This window comes from Choloepus didactylus, chromosome 4, assembly GCF_015220235.1.
Source record: "Choloepus didactylus isolate mChoDid1 chromosome 4, mChoDid1.pri, whole genome shotgun sequence".
Taxonomy (NCBI): domain Eukaryota; kingdom Metazoa; phylum Chordata; class Mammalia; order Pilosa; family Megalonychidae; genus Choloepus; species Choloepus didactylus.
The window spans coordinates 136,903,922-136,915,330 of record NC_051310.1 but is presented as its reverse complement, the minus strand read 5'-3'; the positions used below and the strand labels follow the sequence as shown (position 1 = coordinate 136,915,330).

The 11,409-nt window shown below is 39.7% G+C and overlaps 1 protein-coding gene across 2 annotated transcripts in view; it reads left to right on the top strand.

The window, feature by feature from the left end:
* The first annotated feature begins 342 nt into the window (after positions 1–342).
* GOLM2 (golgi membrane protein 2) overlaps positions 343–11,409 on the top strand; it is a 207,480-nt gene continuing 196,413 nt past the window's right edge. Inside the window, exon 1 of one of the 2 annotated variants that reach the window (XM_037834105.1) lies at positions 343–986. In XM_037834105.1, coding sequence (XP_037690033.1) covers positions 660–986 — 327 coding nt within the window. In that variant the 5' untranslated portion in view covers positions 343–659. The remainder of the gene's footprint in view (positions 987–11,409) is intronic. The other variant, XM_037834106.1, reaches the window with a different exon arrangement.

The window sequence follows — 11,409 nt, the reverse complement described above, 5'->3', positions numbered from 1 at the left end:
CTGCTCACCTACGGTTTCCCCTACGAAGTGGTCGCAGCTCCAGACGTCCTTGAATATAAAAATCCTCGCCAGGGAGAGAGCAGGGCAGAAACTGCAAACCTCAGATCAAGGGGACCGAGGAAGTAACAAAGAAAAGGTTATTAACTCAAATACAAGAGCCACCCAAAACACCAGAATGAACAGAGAGAATCATCGCGAGATAAAACTGAACAGGACGAGAGGAAGCCTCTTTCTCGCGAGAAGAGGAGGCGTCGGCGGAAACTAGGAAATGGCCCCCTAGGCGACCCGGACTCAGTCAGTGGGCGGGGTTACGAATAAAACCGCCCCCTTCCGCCTCCTGTCCCCGCCCCACAACCCTGAGGTGTTGGGTCCCGGTTGCTGGCAGTTAGTTAAGTTTTCCTGGTTCCACACCGCGGGTGTAGGGTCAGGTTCAAAGCCTTCGGAACGCGCTTTGGCACGATTTGAGGAGGGGGGGCGGGGAAGGCCCTGCAGTTTGCGGCCCCGCCCCCTTCTCCAGCTCGTTCGTGGGCGAGACAGCCCGCCTCCTTCTCTAATTTCGTCCTGGGGCCGCGTCCCCGGGGCTGCTCAGCAGCCAAGGCCTGAGTTTTTGCGTGCAGGTGTCGGCGGCGAGGCCACAGGGCACAGCCTGGTTCGACCCCATGGTGGGGTTCGGGGCCAACCGGCGGGCGGGCCGCCTGCCCTCCCTCGTGCTAGTGATGCTACTGGTTGTGATCGCCGTCCTAGCCTTCAACTACTGGAGCATCTCCTCCCGCCACGTCTTGCTTCAGGAGGAGGTAGCCGAGCTGCAGGGCCAGGTCCAGCGCACCGAGGTGGCCCGTGGGCGCCTGGAGAAGCGCAATTCGGACCTCCTGCTCTTGGTGGACTCGCACAAGAAGCAGATCGACCGGAAGGAGGCCGACTACGGTCGCCTGAGCAGCCGGCTGCAGGCCAGGGAGGGCCTGGGGAAGAGATGCGAGGATGACAAGGTAAAGACGAGCCCTCTCCCCTTGGCCCCTATAACGAGCTAGTTTTTTTTTTTATTTCCTTTCCCTATCTCTGGGTGGGGGTGGGGGTCTGTTAGCCGAACCGCGGCTGCCTTATCCCTTTCAGGATTGCAGCCCTGGAAACTCCCCTTACCCGCAATAACCCTGTTTCTGACATACCTTTTCCGGTTTATCACTGCCACCTTTTCCTTCATTCTCCAATCCTTGCAAGAAGAAACTGGTTATAAGTTCTCGTTCTCAAGAGTGGCCTGTGTGTGGATGCCGCCTTTTCCCCAAGCTCAGCTGCTGAGCTAGCAATAATAATCATCTGGTCTATGTGGTGGCCTTACGTTCACAAACACACATATCTGGAGACTGGCCGGTTTTGTGTGGGTATCCCTTATTCCTTTCACAATGATCAGTATTAATCATTAAAGAATGGCGCCTCTGACTAGTATACTGATGGTGGTCACCATATATATTTCCAAGCAATATGGCTTTTCTTAAATCTTTATAGGGCGATAATATTAAATAATTAAAGAAGCAGCTATTACTTCTTTCTTGTGATCAAAATATTATGATAGATGGGCCCTAGAGTCATATATAAGCCAATGCAATTAATCCATAATTAGCTACTCAATATGAATGTTAATGAAAGTAGCTAAAAAGGTAGGATCTAAAATTATGTTCTAAGAACAGAATCTCATGTCAGTGTCCTCGTTATTCTTGAAAGAAAATTAAAGTTTGGATGCTTAAGAAGCTCTGAGGTTTGGTGTTTTAGGCAGATGGAAAGGCATATAAAGTTTTAAATTTATAACCAAATCTCTTGATAAATAGCTTTTGTTTTCAACAGCATATTTGGAAATATATTACTAATTTATGATTTCTGTAACTAATGTTGGTATAGCATTTGTGAAAATTTCCGGGCTGGATAGTAGTTGCCTTTCTTTCTGGATCCCTCTTTGGTACTTTTCACGTTGTTTTTTGTGTTATTAAAATTACAAGTTTTTACTTGGTCAACTATATCATAATCATTTATAATAATCATTATAAATTAAAATCTCCATGAGTTCCCAATTTCTGTATTATCATCAGCCTCTGCCATCTTATTTTATGAAGATTTAGGCTTGAGGTGAGTGCTTCCCTATAACCCCTTCCTTTTGACCACAACATAGACATCCTTTGAAAGGGGCAAGGTATCAGCAAATTTATTGCACATATTACACATTTAGCCCTGAAGTCTGAAAACTCTTGGATGGAATTTCGAGTATTAAAATGAGGTCTTCATATTTGGAATAGTTAGGCATTACTATTCATCTTCTTTCCGATCTCAAATGACAGATAAGTCTTTCTTAGTAATTCATTCTCTGGATTCCATTTCTTCTGTCTGTTGGGCTGTTATTATCAGTCTCTTTTGATAGTTTTTCAGTTTTGCGTTCATCTATGTGTAGGTGTCCCCTATTCTAAAACTGTTTTATTCCTCTACATAATCCTGTCTGCCAGTCAGACAATTTCTTTTTTATTTTCATTGCCAAACTCCAATTATTGGTGCTCTATAACTGCTCCATTGGCTTTCTCTTTTTTCATCCCTGTGCTAATTTTTTTTTAATTGTGGTTACATATACATAACCAAAATTTTATTTTAACTATTTTAAGTGTACAATTCAATGGCATTAATTACATTTACAATGTTTTGCTACTATCAACACCATCATTACCAAAACTTTTTCATCACCGCAAATGAAACACTGAATCCATTAAGCCATAACTCTTCCTTTCCTCTTACCCACCCCTGCTAACCTCCAATTTATTTTCTGTCTTTAAGAATTTGCTTATTCTAGATATTTCGGATAAGTGGAATCTGGAGTGACTGGTTTATTTCACTCAGCATAATGTTTTCAGGATTCATCCATGTATCAGCATGTATCAGCACTGCATTCCTTTTTATGGCTGAATAGTATTCTATTCATGTATGTACCTCATTTTGTTTATCCATTCATTTGTTGGTGAACATTTGGGCTGTTTCCACCTTTTGGCTGATGTGAATAATTCTGTGAAAATCGGTGTTCAAGTGTCTGTTTGTGTCCCTGTTTCTTTAGGCTATATACCAAGAAAGTGGGGTTGCTGGGTCATGTGGTAGTTCTGTTTTCAACTTTTTGAGGAACCTCCAAACTGATTTCCACAACACCATTCTACAATGCCACCAGCAATGTATAAGTGTTCCTATTTTCTCCACCTCTTCACCAACACTTACTGTTTTCTGTTTTGTTTTTTTTTTTTTCTTTTTAATAAGAACCATCCTAGTGGGTATGAAGTGGTGTCTTATTGTGGTTTTGATTTGCCTTTCCCTGATGACCAGTGATGTTGAGCATCTTCACATCTGCTTATTGGCGATTTGTATATCTTCTTTAGAGAAACGACTACTCAAGTAGTCATTAGATTGTTTTTTTGTTGTTGTTGTTGAGTTGTAGTAGTTCTTTATGTAGTCTGGATATTAAGCCCTTGTCAGATATATGATTTCTGAATATTTTCTCCCATTCTGTATGTTGTCTTTTCTTGATAATGTTTTTTGATGTACAAAATTTTTTAATTTTGATGAAATCCAGTTTCTCTATTTTTCCTTTGTTGTTTGTGCTTTTGATATCATATCTAATAATCCATTGCCAAATACAAGGTCCTGAAGATTTCCCTTCTATGTTTTCTTATAAGATTTTTATGATTTTAGCTATTATATCTTGGTTATTAATCCATTTTGAGTTTATTTTTGTATATGGTGTGAGGTACTAGTCTTTTTTTATTCATCTTCCTCCTTCCTTCCTTCCCTTTTCTAAAGATAACTCTTTTGAAGGGCATATGTGGCAGTTTTTGTACTCAAATCCAAAGAAGGGATTCTATTCTCAATCTTTTCATCTTTCAGTAGTTTGATCTTGTTGATTGTCTCTAGCTTTTTGAAAGCTATCTCCTTTCTTGCTTCTATGGTATTAAACTCTCCAGATTCTCTTCCTACCTTCTTCACTATCTTCTGTTGGATTTTTTTTTCCTCTAGCCACCTAATTATGGACCCTATTCTTGGGCTTTTGCTTTCCCCTTAGAACAGTATTTCCTAAGTGGTGTTAAACAGAATACCATTCTATGAAATATTCGTAGGTGGTCAGGAGAATAAAGGAAAACTTTCTTTTTGGAGGGAAATATTAAGTAGTAAATCCTCCTCTTGGAGTTAATAATGCCTGCTAGCATATAAAGGCTCTGAGAAATCCATTAGTAAAGGACCTGTTTAATTTTGTTTTTACCAATCTTTTGTAATTTATTTGAGCACAGATCACTGTCTTAATGGTCTGCTTGTTATTGTGGTACAGAAGAATGTGGCAAAGCACACCAACTTGGGACTGCTATCCTAGATATCTTTACTTTAAAGTGTTTGGCTAATAGTCTGTGCAGCTGTCTGACAATCTTTCTTACTTGCATGCCAGTTGCATGTTTTGAGCTAGCTATAACATCTTTGTTGAGATACTTGTGAATGACTGTCATTGGAGTCAGCAAGGAGGGTCTGAGCTGCTTAATAGAAAGGGTAGTCTTTTTTTTTTTTTTTTTATTAAATTCAGTTTTATTGAAATACATTCACACAGCATACAATCATCCATGATATACAATCCACTGTCCACAGTATGATAACATAGTTATGCGTTCATCACCACAGTCTATCTCTGAACATTTTCCTTACATCAGAAAGAACCAGAACAAGAATAAAAAATAAAAGTGAAAAAAACACCCAAATCATCCCCCCATCCCACCCCATTTGTCCTTTAGTTTTTATCCCCATTCCTCCACTCATCCATACACTAGATAAAGGGGGTGTGATCCACAAGGTCTTCACAATCACACTGTCACCCCTTGTAATCTACATTATTATATAATTGTCTTCAGGAGTCCAGACTGTTGGGTTGGAGTTTGGTAGTTTCAGGTATTTACTTCTAGCTATTCCAATACATTAAAGCCTAAGAGGTGTTATCTATATAGTGCATAAGAGTGTCTACCAGAGTGACCTCTCGACTCCATTTGGAATCTCTCAGCCACTGAAACTGTTTCGTCTCATTTTGGAAAGGGTAGTCTTGATCTAGATGAACTACGAATGAAATTGCTGTCAGAGATGTTTCCTTTATTGCTGCCACTCCCTTGATGTATGAAGTATATGACAGATTAAAAAAACATTTCGAGCTTTGAAGGCTGCAGTTAAAGTTTCAGAATTTTAGCTCGGTTTCCATTTGTGATTTTTGGAAGCAAGTTTTTTAACCACTTGGAGCCCATTTCTTCATTGGTAAAATGGGGATCATAGTACCTAATTCATATTATTATTCTGTACATTTGAGATCACATATATATATAGAAGTATTAAGCTAAGCACATTATAAATCAGATTGTGGAAAAAAAACAAACCTTGAAGCTTCCTTGTTTTCTATAACTGATCTAAAATTCCTTTGTTTGTCTTGTCTCTCCGGGTTTTGATTATATCAGGGGAAGAAGTAAACTTGACAGTTAAATGTCTCTGTCATTTTGAATGAGTAAAGGCTCTGTCTTTCAGGGTTTTCTTCTGTAGCAGACACTGGTAGTGCCTAGTTTGTTTGATGCATATGCTTCCCCCTTGTGACTGAGGGGTAAGTTCTGATTGGTCTAAGCCAATTATGTTTATCCCATTATTCTTCCCAATGATTAGTTTAGGAAGGGGCTTATGATCTGGCAAGTGAGTTTTGAGGGGCAGTCTGCCAGGGGACTTCTGGGAAAAGATTCCTTGCTCCTTAAATCTAAAATCCTCAGTGTAATCATGAGAAAGCGTCAGATGAACTTATTTTGAAGGATAGTCTACAAAATACCTGACCAGTACTTGTAAAAAATTCACACTTGAAATGATAGTCTTCTCTTCTGCATCTTCTGCATTTGTTGATCTGCATGTGATACCTGAAATCAGGGTAACCACAGTGCCAGGAGAGTTAGTTAAGGAATGGCAGAAACACAGAAGATGGCAGAATAGAATTTTGACAGTAGAGTATTGTTACTTGTTATGTGAGATAAAAAATTTTTCCTTATTTAAGCCAGTCAAGTTGGTATTTCCATAGTTGCAGCCTAAAGTGTCCTGTTAACATCCTCATTGCCAAGGTGGTATCTGGGTATAGGTTAAATTCTCTATGCCTCCAAGGAAATGCAGGCTCTGGCCTAAATTTTCCTGTGGTTTGGGGGGAGTTCAAGGGTCTTTATTGTCTTTATCTTAAAGTACCAATACTGGTCTTTGGATGCCTGGCTAAGTACCTCCTTCACAGCCTCTTGGAGACCAGGATCTTATGGAGGCATGACCACCGCCCTCCTCCTCTGCCCCTCTCCCACCTCTAATAGGTGTTCCACGCCAAAGGTCCCTTTGTCTTACTGAACTGCATTAGGTAGGATATATGGGAAACATGTGCGTGAGAGTGCTGGTAAGCCTCTCCTTGCTCAGCATTTTGGTTTTTGAATAAACTTTTAAATTTTGTAATAGTTTTAAATCTACAGAATTATTGCAAAAATAGTACAGAGAACTCCTATATACCCCATTCCCATTTTTCTCTATTATTAAAATCTTACATTAGTATCATTTATCACAATGAATGAAGCAGTATTGATATATTATTATTAACTAAAGTCCATACATTTTATTCAGATTTCCCAGATTTTCCTCTAATGACCTTTTTCTGTTCCAGGATCCCATCCAGGATACCACATTACATTTAGTTGTCATGTCTACTTAGTCTACTCTTGGTTATGACAGTTTTTCAGATTTTCATTGTTTTTGATGATCTTGACAGTTTTGAGAAGTATTGGTCAGGTATTTTGTAGAATATTCCCTTCATTAGGATTTGTCTGATACTTTTCTCAGGGTAATTATTAGTTTTTGGGAGGAAGGCCAAAGAGGAAAAGTATCATTCTCATTATTTCATATCAGAGGTACATGTTCTCAATATGATTTATCACTGTTGATTTTAACCTTGATCATCTGGCTTGAGGTAATATTTGTCTAAGTTTTCCACTGTGAAGTTACTCTTTTTCTCCCTTTTCTCACTGGACTCTTTGGAAGAAAATCATTATGTGCAGCCTACATGTAACAGAGTGATGGGTTATGCTCCACATCCATAAAGGCAGAGTATCTATCTGGAATTCTTCTATATGGGAGATATGTCTTTCTCCCCATTTATTAATTTATTCAGTCATTCATTTTGTCAGTATGGACTTATGGACATTTATTTTATACTTTGGGTTAGAATCCAGTACTACTTTATTTTGTTGCCCTGATTGTTCCAGCTTTGGTCATTGGAGAGCTCTTGCAGTTGGCTCCTGGATATCTTTGACGCACCCTCATCATAGTGTTGTTGTTTTTCAGCAGTAATACTGCATTAGTTTCTAGGGCTGCTGTAACACCAGAAATTTATCATCTCATGGTTCTGGAGGCTAGAAGTCTGAATTCAAGGGGTCAGTAGGGCTATGGACCCACTGAAACTTGTAGGGGAAAATCCTTTCCTCGCCTCTTCTACCTTATGGTATATGTGGACCATTTTTGGTGCTCCTTGGTTTGAAGATGGATCACTCCAATCTTTGCCTCTGTCTTCACGTGGCCTTCTCCCTTGTGTAATTATATCTGCAGAAGACCCTGCTTCCACAAAAGGTCACATTCCCAGGTGCCAGGGGTTAGGACTTCAGCATATCTTCAAAACGCAGTTCAACCCACAATAAGCACTTTCTTATTTTCTGGCACCACAAGATGCTCCAGACTCATTCTAAGTGTGCTCATTGCTACTGGCAGGCTATTATTTGACCTAGGGATTCCTGATCCATAGGAAACAGGTTATCTTTGACTTCTTCTAATTTATTATGCCATAGTACCATTTTCAATCTGTTACCTAGGCTAATGGAACACAGGGATTCTTTAAGGGAACTTGAAATTGTCCCCATCAGTGTCTGGAGAAGTGAGAATCCCCTTTTCCTGGGATTTCTCCAGTTTTATTTTTTGCCACTCCCCTAAAAGGTTTCAGCCTAGAGGGGGACACCTATGACAAATATACACTGACTTCTCTCTTTTCTTTCTACCAGAAAGGCCTTTCCTTCTGTTTCCTGGGTGTAAGGCATTTCCCTTATCCTAACTTGAGTTCTTGCTACCTTTAACTTATAGTAAAGCTTTGTGGTCAAAGTAGGCCAGATCAAGCTCTTAATATATAAAATAAGCTATTAGAAGTTAGAAAAAACCCTTCTCAAAATTATTGTCTTATTATATATGTTTTTAAAAAGGGTCAGTTTTGAGATTTGAAGCAGAACAATAAATAACCTGTGTGTGTGTGTACACACGTGTGCATAGTACTCATACACATATCAAATATGTATATGTAAAAATCCTGTCACATAGTTGACATTCATTAAATGTTATTACCATGGGTTCAAATCCTGGATCTGTAATTTAGTATATGCATAACCTTGGGTAAAAACCTTAACTTCTCCATGCCTAAGTTTCCTCATCTGTAAAATGAGACAATAATAGTAATCTCCCTCACATATTCTTGTGACTTTAAATGAATAAATTCATTAAAGTGTTTATAATAGTGTCTAATCCATAGTTAAAAACAAGTGTAATAGGTGTTAGCTTTTATTTTTCTACACCTACTTCCTTATTTCTTTTCAGCCTTCTCTCCAGGATGGAGCTCCTGCCCAAGATCCGGTCCCAGGTCCAGCCTATCTGCCTTACCCTTTGCTCTTGGATATATGAATTTTTTTTTTTTTCCACATTTCCCGGTCCCTATCTAGTTAAGCTTAGCTTGCCCCTCCCTATTTGCCTTGGCTGACTCCCTGGAGCCTGCTTGTTCCTGTGTAATTTGACAGTCTGACTTCTACAATTCTCATATGATGCACATAATAATTCCTGCCTTTACCTCGGCCATAATCTGGCCAAGTTCTAGCTGTAATTTAATTGCTACCTCAAATTATTAATAAACAGTACAAAACTCATACCCTTTCTCCAAACTCCCTCCCTTTCCTACCTTCTTGTTCCCTATAAATGGTGCTAATGCAACCATTATTAAGAATGAGTCTGGATATAGTGGTATCATCTTTTTTTTTTTTTTTTTATTAAATTCAGTTTTATTGAAATACATTCACACACCATACAATCATCCATGATATACAATCCACTGTCCACAGTATGATAACATAGTTATGCGTTCATCACCACAATCTATCTCTGAACATTTCCTTACAATCAGAAAGAACCAGAACAAGAATAAAAAAATAAGTGAAGAAGAGAACACTCAAAATCAATCCCCCCATCCCACCCCCATTTGTCCTTAGTTTTTATCCCCATTCCCTCCACTCATCCATACACTAGATAAAGGGGGTATGATCCACAGGGTCTTCACAATCACACTGTCCCCCCTTGTAATCTACATTATTGTATTATTGGTCTTCAGGAGTCCAGACTGCTGGGTTGGAGTTTGGTAGTTTCAGGTATTTACTTCTAGCTATTCCAATACATTAAAGCCTAAGAGGTGTTATCTATATAGTGCATAAGAATGGTCCATCAGAGTGACCTCTTGACTCCATTTGGAATCTCTCAGCCCACTGAAAACTATTTCGTCTCATTTTGCATCCCCCTTTTGGTCAAGAAGGATACTCTCAGTCCCATGATGCCGGTCCACATTCATCCCCGGGAGTCATACTCTGCGTTGCCAGGGAGATTTACAACCCCTGGAGTCGGGTCCCACGTAGTGGGGAGGGCAGTGAGTTCACCTGTCGAGAGGCTCAGTTAGAGAGAGAGAGGGCCACATCTGAGCAACAAAGAGGTACTCAGGGGGAGACTCTTAGGCACCGTTACATACAACTTTAGACTCTCCTTTGTGGTAATGAGCTTCATAAGGGCAAGTCCCTTGCTTGAGGGCTCAGCACATCAAACCGCCAGTCCCAATGTTTGTGACAACATCAACACCAGTCCAGGTGAGGATGTCCAACACATCCGCACCTTCCCCCAGATCCTCGGGGCTGGGGAGGGGGAGGCTGTAAATATGTTTTTTATTATCTGCCCAAATTACTCTGGGATGTGTCACTATTTCACTCCAGCCTATACTAACCTACCGTATCTCACTTCCTATTCAAAGTTCCTGCAATTGTGGTGTTTGAACAATCGACTGTAGAGTTGTACCGTTTGGAAAATTTAGATCCTGTACCAAATAGATATCTATTCCCTTGGTCTCATATGAAAGTTGAAGTTTTAAAACACAATCAGTTTCAACCTTTATCCTTTTGCCTGGCTTGCCCTGGTCTTAACCAGACCTGCTTCATTCATATCACTAATTGAAGTCTGGGCTGTTTTTCAGCTTTTTTTTTTTTTTTTTTTTTTGACAGTGGCTGTATGCACTAATACTGACATCATATCTGCCGAGCTCTAGCTCTGAGTTTCAGGGTGTTTCAGAGATATGCATTGTTCCAGAGACCAATCAGGTTATACGCTGGGGGGATTAGCATCTCAAAGTTTAGAGATAGGCCTTACAATTCAGGAGGGATAGAGTTAATTGCTGTAAGAGCTTACAATCTAGGGACTATTACAATATTGTGTCCACGTTAGGCTATGTTCTAAGATTCAATTCTGAGTTTACACATTGTAGTTAGTCCATATTGGTGAGGCATCATCCCTCTCACCATGTTTAGTGGTATCATCTTTGATTCCTTCAGGATCTCATGTTCAATGATTCAACATACCTGGATTATTGCAGTAGCTTCCTAGCTAGTCTCTTTGCCCTGCTCATATTTCCTTTCAGTCAGTTCTAGTCCGTTTAAAGCACACCTTCTCTTCCTAAAATCTTGCTTTCAGAGTTACTCTCTGTTGTTTACTGCATCAAGTCAGAATTCTGCTAAGATCTTCTATAGAGGGGCTCCAACTACCTTTGTTTCCCACAATCTCCTCATCCAAACTGTTCCAGACAGGCTATTTGACTTACTTTTTGTTTCCCTACTTACCTTTATATGCTATGTTACTTTCATGTTTCTGTGCCTTTCTTCTTGCTATTAGCCATTTAGCCTAGATTACTCTCTTGCCTCTTTTATAAGTATCTTTCTACCGATCTTTTTTTCCAGCTTCTGACCTATGTCCCACCATAAAGCCCTCTGGGGATTACTGATCCAGAATGCTTTTCCTTTTCTGTACTCAGTTTACATTTATTATCTCAACCCCACTGATTTATTTTGTTCTTCGTTTTTTACTAATAGTTTCTTATGTGTTAACCTTGTCTTCTCAACATTTTAAGTTCCTTGAGGAAGGACCATGTTTTAAATTTTTTATGTGAATTCCGATAGCCCCTTCACTTAGTGCTGATGCATAATGTACACCCAAAAGTCGTTTGATTTGTTGGTTAGATAAAACTGGATA